General features: G+C 52.8%; 5 protein-coding genes across 6 annotated transcripts; 4 read left to right on the top strand and 1 right to left on the bottom strand.

Annotated features, from left to right (window-relative positions):
- Positions 1 to 391: 391 nt before the first annotated feature.
- CRX (cone-rod homeobox) lies at positions 392 to 6,395 on the top strand. The gene is made up of 3 exons (XM_036747724.1): positions 392 to 491; positions 5,282 to 5,436; positions 5,709 to 6,395. The coding sequence occupies exons 1-3, from the start codon at positions 392 to 394 to the stop codon at positions 6,393 to 6,395; spliced, it is 942 nt and encodes a 313-aa protein (XP_036603619.1).
- Positions 6,396 to 11,016: 4,621 nt separating this feature from the next.
- Positions 11,017 to 16,225, top strand: PRSS16 (serine protease 16). The gene is made up of 12 exons (XM_036742633.1): positions 11,017 to 11,086; positions 11,186 to 11,334; positions 12,287 to 12,386; positions 12,622 to 12,751; positions 13,173 to 13,296; positions 13,499 to 13,576; positions 13,793 to 13,840; positions 14,480 to 14,758; positions 14,842 to 14,983; positions 15,589 to 15,768; positions 15,865 to 16,010; positions 16,163 to 16,225. Exons 1-12 carry the CDS (start codon positions 11,017 to 11,019, stop codon positions 16,223 to 16,225), a joined length of 1,509 nt encoding a protein of 502 aa, XP_036598528.1.
- Positions 16,226 to 16,819: 594 nt separating this feature from the next.
- Positions 16,820 to 19,081, bottom strand: ERICH4 (glutamate rich 4). 2 transcript variants are annotated; one of them, XR_005009636.1, is made up of 2 exons: positions 18,804 to 19,081; positions 16,820 to 17,317 (listed from the first exon to the last, which is right to left on the bottom strand). XR_005009636.1 is itself a non-coding variant. In XM_036747280.1 (2 exons), the coding sequence occupies exons 1-2, from the start codon at positions 18,849 to 18,851 to the stop codon at positions 17,150 to 17,152; spliced, it is 330 nt and encodes a 109-aa protein (XP_036603175.1). In that variant the 5' UTR covers positions 18,852 to 18,987; the 3' UTR covers positions 16,820 to 17,149. The 2 variants fall into 2 exon arrangements, 1 of the variants encoding a protein (XP_036603175.1); XM_036747280.1 differs by having other exon boundaries at positions 18,690 to 18,987.
- Positions 18,918 to 23,341, top strand: DMAC2 (distal membrane arm assembly complex 2). The gene is made up of 6 exons (XM_036747279.1): positions 18,918 to 19,358; positions 20,589 to 20,818; positions 21,383 to 21,463; positions 21,829 to 21,965; positions 22,056 to 22,218; positions 22,392 to 23,341. Exons 1-6 carry the CDS (start codon positions 19,341 to 19,343, stop codon positions 22,612 to 22,614), a joined length of 852 nt encoding a protein of 283 aa, XP_036603174.1. The 5' UTR covers positions 18,918 to 19,340; the 3' UTR covers positions 22,615 to 23,341.
- An 866-nt stretch (positions 23,342 to 24,207) lies between these two features.
- Positions 24,208 to 26,607, top strand: B3GNT8 (UDP-GlcNAc:betaGal beta-1,3-N-acetylglucosaminyltransferase 8). The gene is made up of 2 exons (XM_036746363.1): positions 24,208 to 24,793; positions 25,127 to 26,607. The coding sequence occupies exon 2, from the start codon at positions 25,165 to 25,167 to the stop codon at positions 26,356 to 26,358; it is 1,194 nt and encodes a 397-aa protein (XP_036602258.1). The 5' UTR covers positions 24,208 to 24,793; positions 25,127 to 25,164; the 3' UTR covers positions 26,359 to 26,607.
- The last annotated feature ends 87 nt before the right edge of the window (positions 26,608 to 26,694 follow it).

Below are 26,694 nucleotides of genomic sequence, written 5' to 3'. Positions count from 1 at the left end.
GGGAGTCTCTCCCCCCATGTCTCTGAATTTCTCTCCTTGGGTTCTTATCTCTTCCAGAGGCTTTTTCACTCTGACTCTGGCTCATCCCTTCCCAATTCCTCCTCATGTCTCTGACTCACCCTAGGACTCTGAATCTCTCTTCCTTTGTATGTAGCTTCCCAGGTGCCTCTCCTTCCTCTTCCTCCCTGGGTCTCTGGGTCTGTGTGAGTACTAGGTTCTTTACCACTCCCAGACCTTTTTCCTGAGGGAGGGACTCTACTGTCTTACCTCTCCTCTCCTGCTTTCTTCTCTGTCCTGATTGCTTGGAGTTGGGTGGTTGACAGCCGCCCTGACTGACCACTCCCACCATCCCTTCAGCCTGGACCCCTGGGTCCCTGGTCCTGGGAGCATGATGTCCTCTTACCTCAAGTCACCCCCACCCCATTACTCAGTCAATGCACTGGCCTTGGCGGCACCTGCCTTGGAGATTCTACATGGCGGCACCACTGCTGGTTATTCAGGTGAGTATCTGCATCGAGTATACCCTGGGAGAGGAGGAAATTGGTAACAGATGGGTTAAATTACAGTCCTTCCAAACTCTGAATGGGATGGGGGCTTCCACAGGCTCCCTCTGCCTTCCCAATGGGTAAGTTTTGCTGCCTCATTACACAGGGCTTAGCCTTAGGTCAGAGACACAAAAGCCTGGGCTGTGCCCAATTCTGAGGGAAGCAGAAGGAGAGAGGAGGCGTAGAGAAAGGGAGATTGTAGAAGGGGTCTGAGGGAGAAGAAAGGAAGAAGAGAATGAGGCAGAGAAAGAACAGAAGAAACAAGGGGGCATAGAGAGACGAGAGAGTGGGGAAGAGACAGAGGAGCAATTCCGGGATAGGTCCCATTGAGGGAGAGAAGGGACCGAAAACTACGTACAGAGAGAGGACATGGTGAAAAAGGAATCCCCGCTAATATGTACAGCCTAGCTATCTCCTTGAATCCTCATTATCACTCTGTGAAACAGGAGTTATTTGTATTTTTCAGATGGGAAACTAAACCTGCTGGTTAACTGATTTACCTATGGTCACACAGGGCTTAGGCCCCCATTATTATTCTCTTTTTATAGGTAGAGAAATGGGAAGCTGCCTCTGGATTTGAATTTGGGGCAGTCCTTTATCCATTATGGCATTTAAAGGGACCTCAAAAGACAAAAGGGAAAATGGAAGGGGGCAAAGAGGCACCATCTTTTCGTCGATTCCGATTTCTATTGTGAGGCAGATAGCCCAATCTTTTAACCTGGGCACACAGGAGAATGCCATAGATAGGGTTTGCCTGTATTTGAGCAAAACATTTGACAGATTCTATTGTTTGGGGGGATTTTTGTTGTGGGAAAAAATGGAGACATACAATAGAACTGGGTGAACAGACCTAAAGTGTAACCATTGACGAATTGATGTCATCATGGAAGGAAGTCTTTAGTGGAGTGTTAAAGTGATCTGCGCTGGGCCTTGCCCAGTGTTAATCAGCAAGCATTTATTAAGCACCTACTGTGTGCTAAACAAGCCTGGGATTGCAAAGAAAGTCAAAAGACAATTTGTTCTCATAGTGCTCCAAGTCTAATTGGGAGGGAAAATATGCAAACGACTATGTACAAAGAAGATTTAGACAGGGTAAATTCAAAATAATCCACAGAGGAAAGCACTAACACTAAGGGAAGTTGGGAAATTCTCATTGTAGAAGGTGGAATCTTAGCTAGCGCTTGAAGGGAGAACATTCTAGACAGGAGGGACAGCCAGTGAAAATTCCCAATGCCTAAAGATGGAATGCCTCTTTTGACCATCAGCAGAGTGTTACAGAATCAGAGTACTTGGGGGTGGGGAGTGTAAGGTGTAAGAAGGCTGGAAAGGGAGGGGGGAGACCAGGTTATGAAAGGCCTTGAACAGCAAACATAGGATTTTATATTTGATCCTGGGGAGGTAGGGAGCACAGCAGGCACAGTGGTCAGACTCAGCCTGTCAACGGACCTCGATGTACTTAAAATAAAGTCCTTTTAATTCTCTGTCCTGTGTTTTTGCCTTGTTGATCAGGTAGAAAAGCCCAAATGAAGAATATTCCTTTCAACAGAACAGAGTGGGGAGGAATTTGAAAGCACAAGTTGTTGTAATAGTCCAGGTGGGAGATGATGAGGGTCTACAACCAGAGCGGAAGCATCAGAAGGGGGATGTACACAAGGGATGTTGTTACAAAGACATCTAGACTTGGCAACAGATTGGATATGGGGTATGAGTGAATGAGGAGTGAAAGATTACTCCTAGGTTTTGAAGTTGCTAGCCTAAGTGACTGGGAAGATGATGGTACCTCAGATCTGAATTGGGAAGGTAGGAAGACTCTCACCACCAAAGAAAGACTGCTATAGATCAGGAGGACTGAGTAAAGGCAATCAGATTTGGCAAATGAGAGACCGTTAGTACCGTCGGGGGAGTGTGTGTTTGTTGAATGATTAGGTCCGGAAGCCCTGACTTTAACCATTAAGAGTTAAGGAGAACAATTGTTATGGAAGACTTTGGGTCTGCTTATCAGATTTGTAAGTGATTCTGATTTGCCTCAGAATGGTAGGTTAAGATGAGCAAATCTGGAATCCAAAATATCTCACCCTAGAAAATCTTCGGTGATTGTACAAGGCTTTGGAAAAATCATCTTCCTAAGTCCAAAGTGTGGGAGGCTTGGCCGGACCAAAGTTTGTTGAGCTGTTTTTCAGTCCTGTCTGACTCTGTGTGACTGACCCCTTTCGGGGTTTTCTTGGCAAAGATACTGGAGTGGTTTGCCATTTCCTTCTCCAGCTCGTTTGACAGATGAGGAAACTGAGGCAAACAGGATGAAGTGACTTGCCCAGGGTCACACAGATAATATCGGTCTGAGTTGGATTTGAACTCAGGAAGATGAGTCTTCCTGACTCCATCCAGGTCTGGCGCTCTGTGCACTGTGGCGCCACCTAGCTTCAGGGACTATGGGTTCTCTGAGTCCCCCGTGCTCTGGCTCTCCAGAAAGCCAACTTCGGTTAGTATTAGCTCCAGTAGGACGGTAGGGAAAGGTTTGGCTTCATGTCCACAACACCTGTCTCTTTTGAAGTATTGAATAGGCTACATTAAGAGAGATTTAGTGACTGATCACACTTTTAAGGAATAGAATGTGGAGTCAGGAAGACCCAAGTTCAAATATGGTCTTAGGCACTAGTTGTGTGACCCTGGGCAAGTCACTTAAACTCTGTATGCCTCAGTTTCCTCAACTGTAAAATGGAAATAACGGCACCTCCCTCACCACAGGGTTACTGTGAATTTCAAAGTCAGTATTTGTGAAGTGTTCAGCACTATCCCTGGCATATAATAGGCCTTATAGAACCCCAGCACCCTTCAAAGCATCCTGATTTCCCCCACCTGCTATTGATTCCTCCCTAAACCACTCTGTATTCATTTTGTATCTGTATGTATTTACTTAGCAGTGAGAAAGTTCTGTCTACTCTGAGGAATGTTAGCTCCTGGAATGCAGGGACTGTCAGCTTTGGGGTTTGCGTCCCCAGCACCTAGCATGGTGACTGGGACTAGCAGATGCTTAGGTGCATGTTGATTGTGCTGGGAGTTTGGATTAGGGATTGGGGAGATGTTCTTCCTGATATGTGGCCACATTTGGAACATTTTATACGGTTATTCACATTCTGAGAAGTGCTTTGATGAATTGGAGAACTTCCAGACCAATATGGTGAATGGAGGTCTAGATTATGCCATATAAGCAAAGCTGGGTGTTGAGCCTGGAGGCAGGGAAGGCTTAATTAGGACCGTCCTGGGGTGACCAGTTACACTAGCTCCGGGAAGACAGAAGGGGAGAGCATTAGGGAATGTTGGAGTTAAACATCTAAAACCTGGTGATAAGAGCTCTTCAAAAGTGGAGGTAATGGGTTTTCCATCACTGAGGATTCAGCTATGTTAAAGAGTGTATTCTGTTTGAGTTAAGAGTTGGACTAATTTGCTGCTTGCCTCCCTTCCAACTCCCAAGATTCTGCGGGTACCCATTTTGCGAAGAAAAGAAATTGAGGCCCAGAAAGGAGACTAAGACTTCCTGAAGGTTGTAGGAACTTTCTAACAGAGAAGGGTCTTCTGGCTCCTAAGACTAGACTTACCTCAGAGCACCTTCCTACATGCCCCTTCACTGTCTTCTTGGAGCCTTCTTTCAGAGTCTGGTGCTGTCCCCATTTTACAAATAAGGGAACTGAGACCCATTGCAGGAAACCTTCCCAAGGTTATGTCAAGTCAAGGGGACCAGAAACCAGGTCTTCAGATTCTCAGGACCAAACCTCTTTTCCCCCCATACCCCATGGCTTGTATGGGGAGGGAAAAAAGGTGGAGGAGAGATTGAGGAGAAAAAGATAAAAGTAGAAAAGGACAGGAGAAATAAGAAAGAAAGAAGACAGCTAGTAGTGTGAAGAACATTGAATTTGAAGTCAGAGATTGTGCGTTCAAATGCTGACTCTTCTGTTTAATACCTGTGTGACCTTAGACACTTGTGCCTCAGCTTCTTCATCTGTAAAATGATATGTTAACCTTTAGGAACTGGGTATAATTAGTCTGGAGAAGAGAAGAACTCTTCTCCATGATCCCCAGCTTTCAAGGATTGGAAGGGCCATTGTTTGGAAAAGAGATTAGCTTGGTTTGCTTGGCTCCCAGAGGGCAAACCCAGAAGCTACCAAGGGTGCCATCTAGGCTTGATGCCAGGGAAACCTCACAAGTCTAGCTGTCAAAATGTGGATGGGCTGCCTTGAGGTAGGTGGGTTTCTCCTCCTCAAGAAGTGCATAAGCTAAAGCAGGGCAACAGCTCTGAGCTATCAGCTCCATCAGGAGAGATTCCTTTCTTGTATGGGTTGGACCAGGAAGGCTATTGAGATGCCCCTTCCAGCTCCCAGGTCCTGTAGCTGGAGAGAGGGGAGCAAGGAAAAAAGGCAAAGAAGAGAGGAAAAGGGAAAAATGAGAAGAAGGAGAGATGGTAGGTGAGGGGGGCTGGGAGAAAAGAAGGGATGGGGAAAGGAGAAAGGTGAAAAGGAAAGGAGATGAAGAAAAAGAGGGGGGAAAGAGGAGAAATATTAGATAAGAGAGAGAGGGAGGAGAGGTCACAGAAGGGAAAAACAGAAAGATGGCACTGGAGAAGAGGGGGAGGGGCAGAAAAAGGATGAGGGAAGGTCAGAGCAAGGGTAACACAGAACTGGCCTGGCCCCCCAACCCTGGTTTCCCCAGCTGGCTTCTGACTGGGCCCATCTTCTCCTGAGCAGGCACACCGAGGAAACAGCGCAGAGAGCGGACCACATTCACTCGGGCCCAACTCGACATCCTGGAAGGCCTTTTTGCCAAGACCCGATACCCTGATATCTTCATGCGAGAGGACGTCGCCGGCAAAATCAACCTCCCAGAATCCCGAGTCCAGGTCTAGCTTTATGCCCCCCACCCTTTTTCCCCTCAGCGGCCCTGGCCCTTGAGCCTAAAGTCTGCCTTTCACACTAGTGTACCCACAGTCCCGTTGGAAATAGTCTTATAGCTGCTGTGAGTTACCTAACCACAGCTGGCATTATCCCTGTTAAATGGAGGCCCCAGAGGTGGGGATTTGAACCTAGGGCCATCCTTGACCCCTGGTCTACCACACCCAGTTGCCTTGGTCTTCCCATTCTGAATCCTATGCTTCATGTTCCCCTACCCCAGGTGTGGTTCAAGAACCGCCGTGCAAAGTGTCGACAACAGCAACAGCAGCAGCAGCAGCAGCCAGCAGGTGGGGGAACATCCAAGGCCCGACCAGCCAAGAAGAAGGGCATCTCCCCACCCCGAGGTGGAGCAGAGCCTGGGCCAGAACCACCAGGCCCTTACAGCCCAGCACCCGCTCCCTCGGCCACTCCTCCTCCAGCATCAGTATCCATCTGGAGCCCTGCCCTCTCTCCACTGCCCGACCCCCTGGCAGCAATGGGGGCTGCGGGGGGCTCATCCGTCTGCACCCAGCGTGGGCCTGGGGCTTCTGTTGCTGCTTCCTCTTCTTATGCGCTGACCTACGCTCCAGCCCCAGCAGCCTTCAGTGCCTCTTCCTCACCCTATGGGAGTTCCAGCTCCTTTTTTGGGGGTCTAGACTGCAGCCCCTACCTCTCACCCATGGGGTCCCAGCTGGGCGGACCTGGTTCTTCCCTCAGCCCCCTTCCTGCTCCTGGCATGGGGCCCCACTTGGGCCAGTCTCCAGCCTCCCTCTCAGGTCAGAGTTTTGGGGCTGGGGGCCTAGGATTCAGCCCTGTGGACTGTCTGGATTACAAAGACCCCAGCAACACCTGGAAACTCAATTTTAGCACGACAGCTGATTGCCTGGATTACAAAGATCAGGGCTCATGGAAATTCCAGGTGTTATAGATGAGGGAAGGGAGAACTAAGGTCCTTCCTTTCTCCCTGCTGAACCTTCTAAGATTCCTTCTCTCTGAGCCAGGAGATAGGTGGTTTGTGGAGAAAGAAAGCCTCTCAATTTGGATCCAGGACCCTGGTTGCCCATTTATCACCTTTGTAACCTTAAACAATTCTCTTCTCCTTTCTGGGTCTCAGATTCCTCCATAATTTTGGGGGTGCAGTTAGATGATCCCCTAAGGTTATTACTAGCAATTTATAATGGAAGGAAAAGGTCTGTCTGGTTTTGGCTGGAGACAAGGATCTGTTTTGAATCTTGGCTCATTGTGATCTTGGACATCCTACCATGCCATGATTTAGAAGAATGAAAATTAAAAAATAATGGGGTCTACCCCCAAAAGGACTTAGATGACCAACCAAACCCTCCCCCTGACCAAGTAGGAAAGGACTTGATTTTCATAGAATGTTGGGCAATTTGCCTCTCTCCTTGGTGCTGCAGTGGAAGGAATATTGGTTTTTGGAGCCAGGATATTGGAGCATGTGTTACCTTGGGCAGTCAGTCTCTGCTTTCTCAAAGACTCTGGTTTCCTCATGTGTAAAGCTAGAGGATTGGACTCGATGGTGTCCATGGCCCCCCTTCCACTTCTAAAATAGCAAAATTACATGAAATGATGCTCAGGAAAAAAAACAACCCAATCTGTAATGTCTGTAGGTAACATGGAATCCTTCAAAGAAATCCTCCCAACCTGCAAAAAAGCCCACAGAATCTATACTGCAAACTTCAAAGGAACGGCTCAGCTGTAGGCAGCCCCATCAAGACAATCACCTACCTTGACCCTCTAATGGGAACTGTAAGTAGTCCTAGAACTGTGAGGTATTTAAGGACAGTTCAGTCCAACAGGATCTCCACAGACCCTGGAGACAGACAGTCAGGAAACATTAAGGACGTCCAGCATTCATTGCTTTGCTATTTTTTTTTCGGAGGCAATCATATTTATTAAGCATCTACTATGTGCCAGTTAGGTAGCCTAGTGGATAGAGTGCCAGGCCTGTAGTCACAAAGACTCATCTTTCTGAGTTCAAATCCAGCCTCAGAGACATACTGGCTGTGTGACCCTGAGCAAGTCACTTAACCCTATTTGCCTCAGTTTCCTCATCTGTCAAATGAGCTGGAGAAGGAAATGGTAAACAGCTCCAGTATCTCTATCTGGAAAACCCAAATGGGGTCATGAAGAGTTGGACACAACTGAGAAATGACTTAACGTGTGCCAGGCCCTATGCTCTTAACAGCTAAAAATACAAAGAAAGGGAAAAAAAAAAGACCTGCCCTCACAGTCTAATGAGACAATGAGGAAACCACTAGGTACAAACATTAGAGAAGATAAAGTAGGGAAGATACTAGAAACAAGGACTAAGAAAGGGCTTCTTGTAGAAAGCAAGGTCTTGGCTAGGTCTTGAAGGAAGCCACAAAGTGGGGGCCAAGGGAGAGCTGGAAGTATGGAGGATCTTCAAGGACAAACTGAATAAGACTGGAAGGGGGTGGGAGGTTAGGTCATTGACCAGATGCGGGGGACCTTTGAGTCACTGTACCTCTGAAGCCTCAGTTTACTCATCTGCAGAATGGATTGCAACAGACCTCAAAAGGTCCCTTCCGGTTTATGCCCCCAGGAGGGTTTATGGTTCCCTTGTCTTTATGTTCGGGGTGGTGGTATGTTTCCAGTTACTTGTGAAAATCAACAGGGTCCCCCTCTTTCCAAGTTGACCCTTCTCATGGACCCTTTCTTCTCAGGGCATTTTTCATCGTTCAAGGATCTTGGGGAGTCCTGACCTGAGAGCATGCCCTATTCCTTCCCAGAGCCTCATTGTTCCCCACCCATACCCCAATCTCACCACCTAGATAATTTTTTGAGTCAACATAGAGTGAGAGAACCTTTCTTCCCCTGGATTTTATCCATTTTAATAAAAACCAAAAAAAACCCAAAAACCTGACCCTTGAGATTCTGGTTTCTTTGGAAGATGGGAAGGTAATGGGATTGGGTGTGGGGAGGCCAGGGACCTTCTCATCAGCTCTCTACATATCTCTGTCACAAATTTGCTCATCTGCCCAATTTCTCTGCCTTTTTGGCTTCTGTGGTCTCCTGTCATCCATTCCTATTTATCTCAATTTCTCCTTCCAGCTGTTTTACTCCCCACCACTCATCCCCTCTTTTTCTTTGGCACCCTGTTTCTGTTTCTATCTCAGACCGCTTTCTTGGTGGTGCTGTCTCCTTAATATGTGCAGCTAGGTCGTCCTGGGCCACAAACCAGCCCAGACTCCCTCCCTCCCCACCATGATCTAATTTTGCAAACACCAGCTCCAATCCTCTTAGCCTGGCCTGTCCCTGGGGCCTTCTCAGCAGGTTAGAGGGGATTTGGGGGAGGGAAGAGTGGCTGCGCCTGATGGGAAATGGGGACACCAAGTCCCCATCTTGTTGAAACAAGAACATTTGTAGCTGCCCCAGTGACAACTGGGAATGTGGCAGAAAAACCACACCAGCAAGGCTGTCTTAGAGAAATCCCCTCCATGGCCAGTGAGGTACCTGGGGCTCCAGGTCTAACCAGCTGACCGGGCTTTCCAAAGAAGCCTGGTCAGGGACTTGGCACATGTCAAAGGAACAGAGGCTAGTCTCTGGAAGCTTCTTAGCTGCATGACTTTGGGCATTTCTGTACCTGTGAAATGAGAGGTCTGGAGCAGAGGACATTCCCAGGGGGAGTGCTCAGATGCCTGGAGCCCCCTGCTCTCCATGGTATCTGGGCCATCGCTCCTGCTGCTGCTCTCCTGCTGGGTCCACTCCTCTTGGCATCCCTTTGGGAGGTCTCCACTGCAAGTGTGTGTCTGCTCCCCACTAAGCCTAGGAGCCTGGGGACTGAAGAGGTCCCTGGATCTCCCAGGTTAAGCCTCTGCTTTCTCTCTCATTCCACCAATAGATTTATCATTCTAGGACTTAAGCTGCCTTGTCTTTCTCCCTATCACTACTTCTACTGTGCCCTATAATGTACAAATGAAAGCCTGGTTGATTTGAGAATTAACCTCGGCCGCCCGTGGTGAAGACTTGGGGTTGAATTCTGGCCCACATATTTAAGAAGTGATTAAGTCACCTGGCCTTTCGGTAGGGTCCACCTAACTGGATCTGGGAGGGACACTAGAAGGAGCCTCAGAAGCCACCCAGGCCAACTTCATCATTTTACAGACGGGGGAACTGAAGTGAGAAGAGTTAAGATACTTGACCAAGGTCACAAAAGTATAGTAAGTGGCATGACTGATGCCCAAGACTAGCATTATTTCCGCTAAACTATGAAAACCTATTTTGTGCAGTGTTGTGGGCACGGGTTGAGTCCCAGAGACCAGTCTTGGGTCATAGAGGACGCTCCTCCCCCTCCCTTTATGAGAGGGAGGGGGTAGATTAATTGAGGCCTTAATCCACCTAATCCCTGGGACAGATGGAGGAGGGAGAGCAGGGAGGGAGTGCTGGCCAAGCTGAGGGCCTTCCCCCTCCCCTTGCTGGACCAGGCTCCCTCTGAAAACACTGGGCTCCCCAGGAGGTTTCTGGGTTATCGGGAAGATTTGGGAGTGTCCTCAATTCTGAGCCGTGCTCCTTCCCTTACGCCTTTCCCAAAGACTCCTAGCTCTTTTTTCTTGAACCAGAGATAGATAATCTTTACCTGGGAAGTCTTGGTTTCCCCCAGAACACATGACCATGGCCCAAGCCTGGGGAGGCTGAGAGACAGAGAGGCAGAGGCTGGGGCAGGGGCAGGGGCAAGCTGAGGGACAAATAGATTTGGAAACAGAAGGGAGAGACTAAGGGACATCTAGAGAGGAAGCTGGAGGACAGAAATAGGAGACAGACAAAGGAGGCTGAAGGCTAGAAAGGCATTCAGGCCCTCATCTCTCTTCCCCTGGATTATTTCAGTAGCCTTTAAATTTGTCTCCAAGCTTCGTATCTCCGTCACCCTGCTGCCACAGGTCAGTTCTGCCCATGTCACACACCCCACTCAAACTCTGGTAGTGCCCCATTGCCTGTAGGATCCCATATAAGGGTCTTCACAACAGCTTTCCATCCTCAATCCTCCTCCCCTCACTCTATGGTCCAGCCATGCTGATGCCTGCCTTCATTTCTCCTGCCAGGACTGCCCTCCCTCCTCCCCATGAATCTCAGGACCTCGCTTGGAATCTTGGCTCTGTCACTATCTGTTTATTGAACAGATCATGTGATCTTTCTGAGACTCAGTTTCTTCTTTCATGAAATGGGGAGGAGGATAGCTTCTAAAATTTTTTCTGGCTCTAAATCTATGACTCTATGGTCGTAGTACTGAGAGCCTGGGTGGTGGGGTGGGGCTTGTCAGAGACTAAGAGATAGCAGCAGAGAAAGGAGCCCGCATTTGGGGAGTAACCCGAGAAAGGGATGCTGAGTCTGTAGATGTTGAGGCAGGCACCTCCCGGGCTTTAAGGCATCTCTGCTGAGCTTGGGCTGTTTCTAAAGACGCTTGTCCAAGCCAGGGGCTGGTCAGAAGCCAACAGGGGGGACATTATAAGGCATTCCCAGGGGGAGTGCTCAGATGCCTGGAGACCCCTGCTCTCCATGGTATCTGGGCCATGGCTCCTGCTGCTGCTCTCCTGCTGGGTCCACTCCTCTTGGCATCCCTTTGGGGGGTCTCCACTGCAAGTGTGTGTCTCCTCCCCACTAAGCCTAGGAGCCCGGGGACTGAAGAGGTCCCTGGATCTCCCAGGTTAAGCCTCTGCTTTCTCTCTCATTCTTTTCCAGGGTCCCTCTTGAGCCAGCTTGGGGACCATGTCCAGGAGGTGCAGGCTAGGTTGGGCCAGAGGCTGGGGGAGCCGAGTCTGGCGACGGAGGGCTGGCTTCGGCAGCCCCTGGATCCTTTCAACAGCTCTGACCAGCGCTCCTTCCTCCAGGTCAGCCTCAGCCCTCTCTCCCAGGTCACCTCAGGGACCTTCCCTCAACTCTACCAGGACCCAATGTCTCAGAAAATCCCCCCCTAGAATCCAACTTCTCTCCCCAACAAGGCCCCTTAACCTCAGTCCAGGCCTGTAACCAAATACTCTTCTGGGGTACAAATCTTTTTCCCAGCAAAACAGCTCAGCCTCCCAGTTCTCTCCATACATATCCTGGTCCCTAAATCCTGATATATCTCCCTTCCAACTTTTCTTCCTGGACCCCATCTTTTTGACCTAAATAAACCTCCAAAGCCCAGAGTTTTCTCCCCCACAAATCTTGGACTTAGAGTTCCCCATCCCCTCTCCAAAGTTTTTCCCAACCTCACTCAGCCAGAGTCTGATTCTCTTCCCCTACCCCAGCCCCACTCAGGGCCTGTCCCCAATATTTTCCCCAATAAAATGTGTTAAGGGTCAAATTGTCTTAGCTGCTTGCCCTGCCCTAGGATGGATTTGTCTTCTGCTGACAATCCAAACACAATACCTGCTGTCTAGTCCCCTGGGCTTGCTAACCCCGTGGTGACAGACAGGAATCTGGGAGAGAAACCTGCTGGGGAATTCCCTGGCCCTCTAATCCTACCATCACCCTGGGGGAATAGAAGCATTGAAGGCCAGAACCAATTGGGAAGCAAGATGGTTGGGGTTAGGGTTAATGCTCAGAAAAGCCATGTAGTTTTACTAGGAGTGATGGACGTGTAGTCATCAGAAAGTTGGTGGGAGGGTGGTTGAGTTACTTCACCTCTCTCTATCCCAGTTCCTTGATCCATAAAAGAGATTTAAGACTGGGAACTTTCTTTCTCACTGGATGGTTGTGAAGAAAGTCATTTGTAAACCTTCAGGGGCCAGAGAAATGAGGGTGGTTGTTGTCTGTCCTTGGGTGCTGAACATGACTGCTTCTTCTTACCCTGCTCAGCGATACTGGGTGAATACCAGACACTGGAGGTCCCCAGATGGCCCTGTTTTCCTGCACATTGGGGGTGAAAGCAGCCTGGGGCCAAGCTCTGTGCTTAAAGGTATAAAAGGTTGCAGATAGGGACCCTTGGGCCCTAAGAGGAAGGGATCAGGCTTGGAGAGGGATGCTCTGAGGCTTTGGGAGGTAGTAAGCTCTCCATCACAGGACTTACTTAGGCCAAGGCTGGATGGTATGGAAGGGATGCCCATATTGTTTGGATGAGATGCCTGTGAATGGGTATTGGGCATGGGGGAGGGAGTGGTCAATGGGCCACTTCCATCATCTCCTTTCCTCAGGTCACCCCGGGACCCTGGCCCCACACTGGAGGGCTCTGGTGGTATCCCTGGAGCACCGATTTTATGGACACAGTATCCCCCCAGGAGGACTAGACATTGCTCAACTCCGCTTCTTGTCTAGCCGCCATGCGTGAGTAGGTGTTAGGGAGGGAGAACAAGGGAGACTGAGGTGTATCTCCACCCATTTCACCCAGCTCTGAAAGGACCAGTTGGGGTTCCCTCTAACACCCTGAAGGCCTTCAGGTCTAATCTGGCCCTCTTCCCACCAGAGTGAGATTCTCCACTTTCTTAGGATGTGAGCCCCTCATCCACCTGGGATTTTCTTCTGGCTGGGGACATGGGGATCTCTCCATGTGGAGGCCTGAGCTGCCTCTGCTGAGTTCTCAGGGTCTGTCTGGGCTTAGCTATCTCTCTGTTTTCCTCCTGATGTCTCTACATCACCACCTTCCTCTTCAACCTTCTCCTCTCTTTCTGTGTTTGTCCACTGCATCATGCTCTCTCTGTTTCTAGATCTCGTCCATCTCTCTTCTCATTCTGTCTTCCATTCTTAGCCTGGCGGACGTGGCCTCTGCCTGCATCCAGCTCTCTGAGATCTACAATATCTCAGCCTCCAGTCCCTGGATTGGCTTCGGAGGTTCCTACGCTGGCTCCCTGGCTGCCTGGGCCCGGCTGAAGGTTCAGGGTCCCTTCTCTCCAGTCCATGGTGGGGATGGGAGTGGGGGGTGGTTGAGGCCAAGCCAGAGAAATCAGCCAGGATTCAAGCAATGGCCTCCTCAGGAGGCCCAAGTCTGGGCTCCACGACCTAGACCTAGGTGGGTGGGGAGGGGACAGGGGCATTCCTAGGACTCATGAGCCATTCTTCACCCCCATCCCCCAGTTCCCCCACCTCATCTGGGCAGCTGTGGCCTCCTCAGCTCCTGTGCAAGCCCAGCTGGACTTCTCTAGTTACAATCAGGTAGCTAGAACAATCAATCTATAGAGCAGGGCTGGACTGGGAAGGGTGTATGGAGAGGGTTGAGGCTGGAATTGGGGAGGGGTTGCAGAGGGGACTGGGGAGAATGTGTGCTGGGGGCTGAGGCTGGGATTGTGAAGGAAGTCTAGAGGGAGCTGGGATTGGGAAAGGGCAGTGAAGGCCAGATCTGTGATCCACAGCTCTGCTTTCCATCCCCAGGTAGTATCCAGAAGCCTAGCAGACCCGGCAGTGGGTGGTTCCCCTAAGGTACTCTCCAGGGGCCATGGGGACCTGGGTAGGGACTAAGTCCAGAGACCTTTAGAATATAAATTCCTGGGGAGTAGGAATGGTTATCACTGTTATCACAGAACTGGCATTTGGCAGATATTTAGTATATGCTTGCTGGGTGGTCTGGGGAAGGAAAGGAATGAATTGAAAACATCTGCCTGTGATGCCTTGGGGACCCAAAGACAAAAGTGAGAGTCTCTGCCTGAAGGGAAACCATTTACATTCTAATAGGGTAAACTACATACTTGGCCAGAGAAGGGTGGTTTGTCTACAGAGTGCCTGGCATAGAAAGTGGACCATCTAGGTCCATGAGAACTGGAGAAGTGCAGGTCCTAGTCTATTCCTGTATGACCTTGAGAATTTCCCTTCTCTGGACCTGTCTCTGTGGAATTGGGGGGTGGTGAGACCAGGGAGTAGCTGCAGGCCCTTTCCAGTTCTAGACCCATGGTCCTGTGATGACTCTGGTGTCTGGTTCCTGGTAATGGAGGACAGGGAGGAGGACAGAGACAACCCGGGTATCCATAGCTACAGGCAGCTGGGGGGAAAGGGAGATAGACCCTGGTGTCTGGGGACAGGGAGGAGGGAGGAAGCAATTCTGACTGCGTTCCATCCTGGTAGTGCCAGAGGGCTGTGGCCCAGGCCTTCTCTGAGCTAGACCATGGCCTGTCTGAGGGCAAAGAGACTCAGGCTGCGTTGCAATCAGAGGTAAAGGCATGTGGGCCCCTGGAGACCCCTGAGGACCAGGCTGAGCTCCTAGAGCAGTTGGAAGGGCTGGTGGGGGCAGCCGTGCAGTATGACCAGCAGGCTGGAGCTCCCCTGGATGTGAGAGGTCTCTGCCACCTCATCTTGGCCAACCAGAGCAGAGGGCCCCTTTCAGGACTCCAGGATGCCATCCAGGTAAGGGTCCAGCCTTGTCACCAGGGACCCTGGATATCTGAGGACCTAGCTTCTTTCTTGATGTTCAGGTATCCTTCCCACAGCTTGTGCTGCAGACTCTGGGCCTCCCATGCCTGGCCAGCTCAAAGGCAGCCGCCGTGGCTGAACTGAAGGACACCAATCCACAGGCAGTGGGCCTGGGCTCCAGGCAGTGGTTCTATCAAACGTGTACAGAGTTTGGATACTGTGAGTGACCCTCTCTCCACCAGCCCAAAGAGCCCAGACGAGATATGGCATCTCATTCTTCCATCTTGTCTTGGGCCTGATATCCTGCCTATACATGTGTATCCAGGACCCTCCTTCATGAATCCAGGGAACTCATGCCACCCATATCTATGCTTGGAGTCCACAGACAATGCCCATCTGCATATGCCACTCATAGAGTTTCCCAGTTGGACAGGATCTCAGCCACCATGCAGTGCAATGCATATAAGAAAGGCTTCCCTCCTCTGCTTGGAGCCCTCCAGGGAAAGGGAAGTCCCCCCTGCCCCTCCCAAGGCAGCTCTAATCACTGGGAAGTCTTTCCTGACATTCAGTCTAAATCTTCCTTTTTGTAACGTCCATTCAGTCAGTGCACTTGGTTGTGCAAGTAGAACACACGTAACCCCTGATACTACTCCACACGTGTCCCAGCCCTCTACCAAAACCCCCGTACATCACATAACTAGGAACTTCCCACCTAACACATCCAAGTGCCTGAGTGTACCTCTAACTCTGACCTACCACCCACAGACATTTACTAGGTGGTCCTGGAGTTGTCTCCCCATAGCGTCCTTCCTCTGCCCCACCAGACATCACCTGCACGGACCCCAGCTGCCCCTTCTCCAAGCGCAAGACGCTGTCAGCCCAGCTTCAGCTGTGTGCGCAGGTGTTTGGGCTCTCACTGGCTTCTGTGGCCAAAGCTGTGACCCGGACCAACACCTATTATGGTGGTCAGAGCCCAGGGGCTACCCGGGTGTTCTTTGTCAATGGTAAGGGGTCAATTGGGGTATCCAGAGACTCTCTCTCTTAAAATCACCCTTACTTGTTCCCTCTCTCAGTATCTCCCTTCCTCTTCCTGCTCCCAGGTGATATCGATCCTTGGCATGTGCTGAGTGTGCTCCAGGCCCTTGGACCCTTGGAGCCAGCCATGCTCCTGAGGGGCACATCCCACTGCTCAGACATGACCCCACCCCAGCCCTCAGACCCACCCAGCTTACACCTAGGGCGCCAGGTTAGCAAGGGACTGATTTGGGGGTGGGCAAACTTATTTTCAAGACCATGCCTCTCACCCTTTCCTATCTCTAAGTCAGAAGGAAAATAGCAGTGGCAGCAGTGGTGAGGTGTCTGGGGACTCAATTCTAACTCTATTTTCCTCTTCCATAGAAGATTGCCCAGCAGCTCGAGATCTGGCTCCAGGAGGCAAAGGTAGATCTTGGCAGTCCCTGAGCCTTGGCAGGAATGCCCAAACCACCTGATGATCAGCTCACTATACCCTGATACTTTCCCTTCCCCAAGCCTGAACTGCCTCCTCTTTCCCTGAGCAGGGGGGGAGGGGGGGACACCACAAGCGAGCCTTAATCAATTCATCTTCTCACTCACATCTCACACCCAAACACACAGATCTGCAAAGTTCAACATCTTTTTGGCAAACCCTAGGATCTCAGCCACAAAGAGTTCAGAGTTTCTGTCAACATCTGCCCCCTTGAAATGAATAAGGCATCTCATCAAGACAAGGTCAGCGCCTTCTCTGCTGTTTCACCTGAAACACCTGCTTTACAATCCAGAGACTCTCACAGCTCGTGAGCACACATTTATCACTCATTTCTGGAGGGTCTCTAGGCTGGACAACAGGGTAGCCCAATGGGTACAGTACTGGATCCAGAGTCAAGTTTTCCCTAATAATCCCTGTTCTGCCCCCAGCTCTCAGGGTGCCCTTGACCAAGTTACTTTTCTTCTCAAGACTCAGTTTCTTTGTCTGTAAACTGAAGGGGTCAGGGTAAATCATATATAAAGTCTCTTTAAGCACCACAGCCTACGATCTGAATCTTTGAACATCCGGATCTCATTTATTAATATCTGCATATAATCAGCAAGCATCTGCCTCACCTGCAAACATCTAAACCAACAAAAAGCTGTTTTTCCCCAGAAAATTTCCATTCCATCATTATTATTAATTATAACATTCTCTCATCTGCAAACTCATTCATTCAAAAACAATGGTATCTCTGTCCCCTACAGGGCAAAGGCTTCCATGAGGATAAATATTTGCTTTCATGTGAAAATGTTTGCTCCTTCTTCTTGGATCTCATGAGGGTTTTGGCCACTCTGAGTAGGGCACAGGGAGGTCCTTTCCACTGGCTCCCCAGGTTCTCAGATGGTGATTTCAAAGTCTGGGACCAGCCAAGCTGGTGGAGAGGCCCCCAGTCCCTCTCCTTCCTCGTCCAGGTTGACCTCTGTCTCTTCCCGAAGTGCCTGGATCTCTAGGCCCAGGTTACACAGCTGGTTAAACAGCTCTATGTCCATCCTCCGGAGGCTCCACTGTTGGGGAGGGAGAACATTTGTGAGGGGAATGGGCAGTCGCAGACCTCGGATGGGAGCCAGTCCCTCTTCCCTGGCCCCCCTCCTCTTCACCCTGCCAGCTGTTTGCTCTGGCAGGTATAGCATGCCCCACCCCTGCTCCCTACTCTGGGAACCGGCTCCCTCCCCCACTCCCCACTGCTTGGCATGACTGTTACTGGCTCAGTCTCTGTCTCCCTCTCCCCCATCTCTGTGTGTCTCTCTCCTCCCTCTCTGTTCCTAGCATTGTTTTACTAGTCTGTGGATCTCTTAAAGACAATGTAAGGCAGAAAGATTATGGGGGAGGGGTAGTGTTAAGAGGCAATCCCCAAGCCAGGGGCGAGGCACCCCCTTTCCTTCTACCTCCATCTCACCACCCCCATCTGTTTCTGTCTTTTCCTTCCTCCATCTCCCTTCTGGCTGGCTCTGCTTCTGTCTCCTCCACTCTGTATCCAGATCCCCAGAGCTGTGTCCCCATGGGAGATGCATCAGGGGGTTTGCTCTGCTTCCTCCTCTGTTCTCCAAGAGTCTCCCTCTGCTGGTCTAACCCCCTTTCCTGCGATCACCAATCCATACCTCTTTCTCCATCTCTTTTTCTGCGTCAGTCTCTATCTCTGGGTCTCTTTGTCTGTCTCTGTGATTCTCTAGCTCTGCGCCTGTGTGCCTGCATCAGTCTGTGTAGTGATGCCCAGGATTCTCTAGCTGTCTCTCTACCTCAGCATCGCTGGGATCTGGGGTCTCTCTATGCTTCTGTTTCAGCATCTGTCTCTCTTTGTTTCAGTGTTTCTTTGTGCACCTCTGTCTCTCTCTATCTCTCCGTTTTAATGTCTCTCTGTGTTTGTCTCCATATCTCTCTCTGCCTCCCTTTCTCTCTCTCCCCATCTCTCTCTTCCCCTCTCACTGTCTCTGTCTCCCTATGTCTCACTCCGTCTCTTTCTCTCCCCATCTGTCTCTGCCTCCCTCCCCATCTATCTCTGCATTCCCGTCTCCCTGTCTGTTTCTCTCCCCCATCTCTGTCTCCTTGTTTCTCTCTCCCCATCTCTCTCTCCCCCATCTTCGTCTCTCTCTCCCCATCTGTCTCTCCCCCATCTCGGTCTCTCTCCCCTATCTTTGTCTCTCTCTCTGCGTGTCTCTCTCTCTGCATGTCTCTCTCTCCCTGTCTGTCTCTCCCCCATCTCTGTCTCTCTCTTCCTTTCTCTCTCCCCCGTCTTTGTTTCTCTCTTCTTGTCTGTCTCTCTCCCAATCTCTGTCTTCTTGTCTCTCTGCCCCATCTTTGTATCTCTCTCCCTGTCTGTCTCTCTCCCCATCTCTCACTCCCTGTCTTTCCCCATCTCTGCCTCCGTCCATCTCTCACCAGCTGCTCCCACACCCAGACCATGCCATCCTCAGCCCGGGGGGCCCCAGGGGCAGCCCCTGGATAGGTCCAGGCCCCGCTGGGGTCTCTCAGGGCGCGAGGAAGGGGGCCCACCTCTGGCGGGGCCAGCCCGGCCCTGGTCAGCCGTGCCCAGGCCTCCATCCTGCGCTATCCGGGCCACGCGGACACCCGGGACCAAAGTCCGCACTGCCCGGGTTCCTGCTGCCTACCCACAATCCCTCCTGCTGCTGAGGGCACTCGAGGGGCCGTGGCTGCCGCTGCCCCCCAGCAGCAGGAGGGATGAAGGGCAGACTCTTAGGAAGGCCTTAGGAAGGGTGTGGTGGTAAGAGAGCACCGGACTCCAGGAAGATGCTGAATTAGGAGGCACTGCGCCTTTAAGAAGGGGCCGGGCCTAAGAGGGGAAGGAACCAATGAATGACCTAAAGGTGGAGCTTTAAGAAGGGATTGCTAGTCTATTACCTAGAGGCGGGGCCTCAAGAGGGTAGCTAAGTGTAAGGTCGCAAGGGTTGACATTGGGGAGGGAGGATCCAATAAATGTCATCGGAGGGCGGGACCTCAGGAAGGAAGAGCCAATGATTGAGCAGTTGCGAAGGCGACCCCGGCAGACTCTGGTCAGAGGAGAGAAGCAAGATGGCGGCGCCCAGGGCGGTAGGTTACCAGACTGATCCAGAATTTCTGCTGAAGGGCGGCGACTCCTGGGACCGGGTTCTTCTTAGGCTCTCCTCGCAAATACCGAGGGCGAGGCACTGGATCTCAGAAAGACAATAAGTCTCCGAATGGGGGGGCGGGTGTTCCGAGCCCCGGGCAAATGGGGGACATGGGAAGGTCGGACTTTGGGGCCGGCCAGAGGCACCAGAAGGGATAGCCAATAAGAATAGGAAACAGCAAGCTGAATGACCAATGGGAGTATAAGGGGAGCAGGCCGAGCAGCCAATGGAGAATGAAATGTGCAGACGTGTAGAGGGAAACAGGGGCGGGCGAGTTGACAAGCCAATGGGAGGGGGGGACAGCGAGAGATGGCGACCCAATGAGAGCACGTGGGATAGAGTTTCTCCACCCGAGAGGTGGGGTTTAGGGGAAGGCGGGGAAGGGCAAAGCCAGGGACTGGGCCTTGGGGGAGGGGGAGGAGCAATCAGGGGGCGGAGCCTGTGTGGAGAGGGATGCCCTGGGGGCGGAGCTTGCTGGGGGAAGAGCAGCAAGCGGCCACAAGAGGATGCACTTAAGAGGATGTACCTAGGATGCGGAGCGGGACACACCCAGGGGCGGAGCCTCATTGAGAAAGTGGGGGCGGGGGGGCGACCCGGGGAGTTGGGCCATCTGATGGAAGTGGGTCGAAGGATTTGGGGATTCATTTCTGGTTTAGGGGGAGATTCAGGGGGAAATTGGGGTGTCAAAAATGGGTGTGGGAATCATTTTGAAATTTGAGAAAGAATCTGGGAATTCAAGTGGTTCAAGAAACATTGGAGAAAGAATCTGGGGGTCCTTTAGGGAATTCAGGGGGTGTGATCTCGGGGTCCCCAGATCCAGCCTGTCCATCACCAGACCTCTCTTTCTCTCCTTTTTCTCTCTCTGCCTCTCCCCTTCTCCCTTCCTCTCTTTCTCTGTTTCTCTCCTCTCCTTCCTCTCTCCTTTTTCTCTCTCCCCTTCTCCCTTCCTCTCTTTCTTTGTCTCTGTTTCTCTCTTCTCTTCTCTCTTTCTCTCCTCTTCTTCCTCTCTCTCCCTCTCTCTCCTTTTTCTCTCTGCCTCTCTCCTCCCCTTCTCCCTTCCTCTTTTTCTTTCTCTTTTTCTCTCTCTCCTCCCTCTCTCTCTCTCTCCTTTTTTCTCTCTCTGCCTCTCTCTCCTCCCTTCCTCTCTCTGTTTCTTTCTGTCTCTTTCTAGCTTCTCCAAGCCAGATACCCAGCGTGGTGGGGAGGAGGAACCCCCAGGACCCTGAGCAGCTGGAGTAACATTGGCCAAGGCCCTAACCCCAACTATGACCTGAATCCGAATCGTGGCCATGCCCCGCAGCAGGGGCTGATGGCCAGCATGGCTTCCCGATTCTATGATGTGGAACAATTTCGAGAGTGGATTTTCCGTTTCTGGAGCTGGAATCTATATAGGAAAAACAGGTGAGCACTCGGTGAAGGTCTTTGAGGGACAACTTGGGCAGTGAGTCACTTGATTCTAGAATGTCACAGCTAGAAAGGCCTTTAGGGGTCCTGAAGTACAACTCCATTATTGTTCAGAGACGGGTAGGAGCCCACCCAGGATCACATTGAATCACAGACCCTGGAGCCACAGGCTGTCATCTGGGGGAAGCTGAGCCCATTTCCCCTTTTTTGGTAATTGTCCTCCTACCTCCAAGGGTGGCCCATACTATCATGGAGCCCAGCTGCCCCTGGGGCCACCACCTCAAGGGTCTCATCCTTACGTGTTCCCCTTCCTAGGGCCCGCCTTTTCCCCAACACTTCTGCAATCAAGGGCTAGACTAGAAGTTGGCATGATACCCAGGCAGTCTTCTTACCAAATCTTACCCAAGTACAAAAGTTTATTTAGAGGGGGGAAACTGAGACCAGAGTTTTGGAGCCTGTTGTAGAACCAGGTTCTAACTAACTGTGGGAGGGACTCCCTTCTCCCCATTTCCTGGCCGCCCCTTCCCCACTCTGAATGAGCACCCCTCCCCTTCAACTCAGGGTCTTCAGCTACACATTGAGACACTATGGCCCTGATGTGGCGGCTGCTCACTTTGTCCTGACCCAGGGGGGAGCTGTCAGGTAAGGAAGCCCAAGGCTTTTGAAGGGAAGGATCTCAAGGGGACTGTGAAATGGAGATTTGGGATATCTAGGGAACCTGATATGGTTCCTTTGGAGAACTGGGGGGGATTTGGATTTGGAGACCCCAAGAGGGGTGCAGGGAGACTTGGGTTTGAAGAGAGGGAGGGAATAAGCATTTATGTGTAGCATGCTGTGTGCCAGGTGCTTTACAAATATTCTCTCAATGCAGGAAGCAGGACATCAGTGATTTGGGATCTAGGAAGCTGGATCTGGAGAGACTTAGGGGGTGGTCATAGTGCTGAAAGCAGGGATGGAACATGCCTGGGGGTTAGTCACCTGCTAACTCCGCTGCCTTGGCCCCTCAGGTTCCAGGACCACGAGTGGATCCTCCCCAGAGACAAGAACCGATTCCTTCGGAACAGTCTTCACTTCCAGAAGCTGGCCCTGGAGGAGGTGGACGCCAGTGGCTGTGTCATTAACTACTATGGGCTGGAGAACTTGGGTGAGGGGCTGGCTAGGCTGACTCGGGGCGGGGCCTCCTCTTTGGGGAAGCTGGAGGCTGGGAGTCACCCTGGCTGTCCCCTCTGACCAGTGTTCCTTGGAGGGCTGAGGTCCCTGAAGCTGTGTGGCTGTCCCAATGTGGATGACTGGTGCCTGAGCCGCCTGTACTCTCTGGGCAGCAGCCTGCAGGAGCTCTCTCTGGCTGGCTGTCCCCGGGTCACCGAGCGAGGCCTGGCCTGCCTCCACCACCTCTGGTGAGATCCCTCCCAGGGCCCTGCCCTTCTCCCCTCCCAACACCTCCCTTCCCCGGGGTGCCCCAGGCCTCCTCAGAGGTGTCCTTTGGTGGGCTGAGATGTGGCCCTCAGGTTAGGCTTCCCTAGCCCTGCCAGGTCTGCCCTTCTACCACCCAAAACTGTTGTTGCTCCAGGAACCTCCGGCGTCTGGACATCTCCAACCTTCCAGGCCTGTCCAATAAGGGCCTAACCCAGATTCTGGTGGAGGAGATGCTGCCCAATTGTGAGGTGGTCGGGGCAGACTATGCTGATGGGCTGGAGCCCCTCCCTGAAGAAGGGGGGTGTGTGGAAGAGAAGGTGGCAGCGGGGGTGGCAGCAGCCATCCCTGGTGCCCCGGCAGGTCCCATGCCTATGTAGATGCTCTGGGAGTCCCTCCGTGCCCCCCAGGCACCCCAAAAGACACTGCGGCCCCAGGCTTTGGAGGGTCCCCCTTCTACCTCCAGAGAGAGAAAACACTGTGGAACAGAGGGGCACCATCAGGCATGTTGCCCAGAAGCCCCTTGTCCTCCCCGCTCTGTACCCTGGGCTTAGAGATGTATCAGAAGTAAAGGATTACCCCAAGGATGCTGGGAGGGGAGACAGGACAGGGGAAGTTTGGCCTGCTTCCCCCACCCCCTCTCTTAGCTTCTCTGCACCCCCGACTAAATGGGGGGCCCCTACTAGCCCCCCTCATGTAGTTGTCCCCAGAATCTCCCCTCATTTCCTTCATGTCCTGGGATGGGGCAGGGCTGATAATTGGAGTGATGGACAGGAGGAACAAGAGGTGAGCCAGGGAATTCTGTACCAAGGGGATGATCAAAAGGGGGGCCTGGCAAATCCAGGCAGCACCCCCTTGGATGGTTGTCTCAGAAACCAGGGTGATAGATACCCCAGGAGATGCTGATGGCTCATCCCTCCTTCCTCCCAACCTCCACTGGGATGTGGTGTCTGAGTGCAGAGCCGAGTCCATTAATTCCAGGCTGCATTTCTCCCCCTTCCCCACGGGCTTCATTAGTCTGAGGAAGGGAGGGGGGCTGGGACTCAGTCACTCACCACAGGCCCCCCCCACCCCCTTCACACAGATAATAAACATCTTTGGAAACCAGTCTAGAGTCGGGAGGCTCGGGGGAGGGGGCGGGGGGGGGGGGGGTGGCTGGGAAGGGTGTTAGGGAATGATGACGCCGTGATGGTGATGGTGGAGCTTTGTAAAACACTTTACACATATTCATTTAGCCTCACGAGGGGGTGGGGGGTGGAGGAAACCAAAGGCCAGAGGTGAAGTGACTTCTAGTTTCTGCTTGTGGATGGTAGAGGATAGCACTGGGATCAGGGAATCCCAGAGCCAGCAGAGGCCATTGCTCACCCTTCCCGCTTGCGAAAGAAGACAGCTGATAGGGGATCCCTTGCCTTCTCCATGGGAGTGGGAAGAGCTGGAGGGAGGCAGACAATTGGAAGCTCAAAATTTAAAGAGGTGAATGTAAAATAAAGAAAATATAACCAATGAGAAGACCCCTGGTGGGGGTGGGGCCTCCCCACGGTCACACGGAGGGGGGAGGAGGGGATCACGGACAGCGGGGACAAGACTCCAGCACATCCCCACATCTGCCTGGAGGCAGCTAGAATTGGGCTGGGACTGGGACCCCTCGATTACCCCTAGACCTCTAGGAGAAATTTCTCCCTCAGCACCCACCAGGCAGTAGGGAAGTGTTTGTTGACGGTTAAGAGACCAGCCAGGGTACATACACCACAGAGGCCCCTATGGACATACTCTGATGCAAACACACAGTTACCCAAGGGGCCGGAAATTCGTTAGTCACCGAGGGGAGGTGAGCGGTGGGGTGTAGAATGATGGGTGGAGACCGGCCCAGGCCTGTCTAGTCTTCAGGGAGCTGATGAGGCTACCTGGGGGTGGGGGTGGGGGGGCAGGCAGACTGGGGAATCTGATGGGGGGGTGGGCAGGAAGCCCCAGTCCATTTCCAAATTGGGAGATTTTAGAAGATAGACCCAAGAATCAGGCTGCCTGTGCCTCCCACCCCCAGGGGGAAGAACTGGGAGGGGTAGAGCCTCTCTTGTCTGCCCCCTCTTCTGCCTTTATCACCTCCTCTGCTCTCTTTTCCCATTGACCAGATCTCCCTCCCTCCCTTGACTCTCCCCATCTGGCCCCTGTTCCCTGGAGCCCCATCTCCTTTCCCTGAGACTCCCCAACCAGACTTCCAGTGTCTATCTGTCTTGCTGTGACTCTTCCTTTCGACTCTTTCCAGTTCCCCAGTCCCAAGGCCTCTCCTGGGTTTTCCCATTTCTCTCTGTCTCTTTCTCTCTGTCTCTCTTCCCTTCTCTCCGGCCAGAGAACCAGCCCGTACACGCCCTCTCTCCTCCCGCCTCTCAGTCGGTATCTCTCTAGGTCTCCTCCCCAGCCCCGCCCCTGCCGCTCCCTGGCCCCTGGGGGCTCCCCCGCTCCCCTCCCCTCCAGACTGACTCAGTCTGGGAGGGAGGCAGCTGCCAGAGGAGCTTGACCTGACCAAAGCTGGCGGGCCTGGGCCACGGCCCTGGCCCTGAAGTGAGTGCCAGGGGACCTGCATGCCTGGGTTCCCAAGCCCAGTGTCTGGGAGGGAGGGGAGGAGGCACCAGCCACCAGGGCTCCAGGGTTCTGATGGAGGGGCTGGGAATTGGGGGCCTTTGGGTCCTGGAGGTGAGGGATAGAGCAGAGGGATTGCCCCTGAGGGACTTGACTAAGGACCTGGGGGTCTGGGCCCCCTGCCTACCGGGATGGACCTGGAATTCAATTCAGAGATTCCTGGGCCGGGGGGCGGGGGGTGGGGGGAGCGTCCTAGCCCCACCCTTCCTTGATTGTAGATTCCCCTAGCTAAGTGGTCCTCCATTTCCCTTGCAGCTCCCGGGGACCCCCCCTAACCCTGGGGGTCCCCTGCCATGCGCTGCTCCAAGTGTATGCTCTGTCTCTTGGCCCTCCTCACCCTGCTGGCTCTTAAGGTTTACATCGAGTGGAGCTCAGACCCTCTGCGGCCCAAGAGATACCAGGAGGGGCACGAGTCAGGGACCCTAACCAACCCCAGCGCCTTCACATTCGAGCCGTCCCTTCCTGCCAACCTTTCAGGGCGCCTGGGCCAGACAGGAGCCCTGGCTACAGCTTACTGGAACAAGCAACAGCAGCTGTTCCAGGCCCTGCCCGGGGTGGGTGGCTCTGCGGCAGGGGATTGCCAGGCTTGGGGGAAGGCAGCAGCAGCCACGATCCCAGACTTCACCTTCTATCCGGAGCCTCACCAGCGCTTCCTCCTCTCGGCTGCTTGCCGTGATTACCCCTGGTGGGTGTCGGGGTCCGTGGTTCCCAGCTGCCTAGGCTCGGATGCCCCCTACCTGCTGCTGGCCGTGAAGTCATCTGCAGGCAGATTTGGGGAGCGCCAGGCCATTCGAGAGACGTGGGGCGGGTCTGAGCATGGGGTCCGCCTTCTTTTCCTCCTGGGCTCCCCTCGGGGAGAGCCAGGCCCTGACCTGGGTCCCCTGGTGGAATGGGAGAGTCGTCGCTACAGGGACCTCCTGCTCTGGGACTTCTTGGATGTCCCCTTCAATCGAAGCCTCAAGGATGTGCTGTTCCTCCGGTGGCTGGCCCATCACTGCCCCCAGGTGACCTTTGTCCTCAGGGCAGAGGACAATAGCTTTGTCAACATCAAGGCCCTGCTGAAGCTGCTCCGGGGGCTGCCCCCGGCCACGGCCCGAGGCCTCTACCTGGGCCATGTCTTTGACCAGGCCTTACCCATCCGGACCCCCAAAGGGCCCTACTATGTGCCCGAGTCCTTCTATGCTGGCCCCTACCCAGCCTATGCCAGTGGGGGCGGCTATGTATTTGCCGGGGAGCTTGCCCCGTGGTTGCTCCGGGCTGCTGACAGGGTGGTTCCCTTCCCCATTGACGATGTCTATTCTGGCCTCTGCTTCCAAGCACTGGGCCTGGCCCCCCAGAATCATCCTGGATTCCTTACCAACTGGCCAACCAGAGGCAAGCAAGATAACCCCTGCATCCACCAGCGCCTGGTGCTAGTTCAGCCCCGGGACCCCCAGGAGACCATTCAGCTTTGGAAGCTTATGCAAAACCTCCAAGTCCATTGCTGAGGCCTTGGCAGCAGATGGGGGTGGGGTGGACCTTCTCTGCTGTGGGCCCCTCCCACAATCTACAGCTCTGCTCTGGAACCTCTCCCTCTGGGGTCCCAGCTTGTGAGGGAGGCTGGGGGCCTTTGTGCTGACAGCTGGCTGCAGGACCCAGACCGACTCTATCCCTGCAGTGATGCTCTCCTGCTCTGGACGCTGGAAGGACAAGGCTGTATGCGGCTTATATTTATTTAAAACACTCCCTTTCCTGAATATAGGCCTCCAGAGTAATTTGTTTCTCCCTGGGGTGGGGTGTGGAGTACAAAGCCAAGGGGTCAGAATCTTCCTCCACTCCACCCT

The sequence above is a fragment of the Trichosurus vulpecula genome, chromosome 2 (genome assembly GCF_011100635.1).
Source record: "Trichosurus vulpecula isolate mTriVul1 chromosome 2, mTriVul1.pri, whole genome shotgun sequence".
NCBI classification, from domain to species: domain Eukaryota; kingdom Metazoa; phylum Chordata; class Mammalia; order Diprotodontia; family Phalangeridae; genus Trichosurus; species Trichosurus vulpecula.
This window is presented reverse-complemented; position numbering and strand designations above follow the sequence as displayed.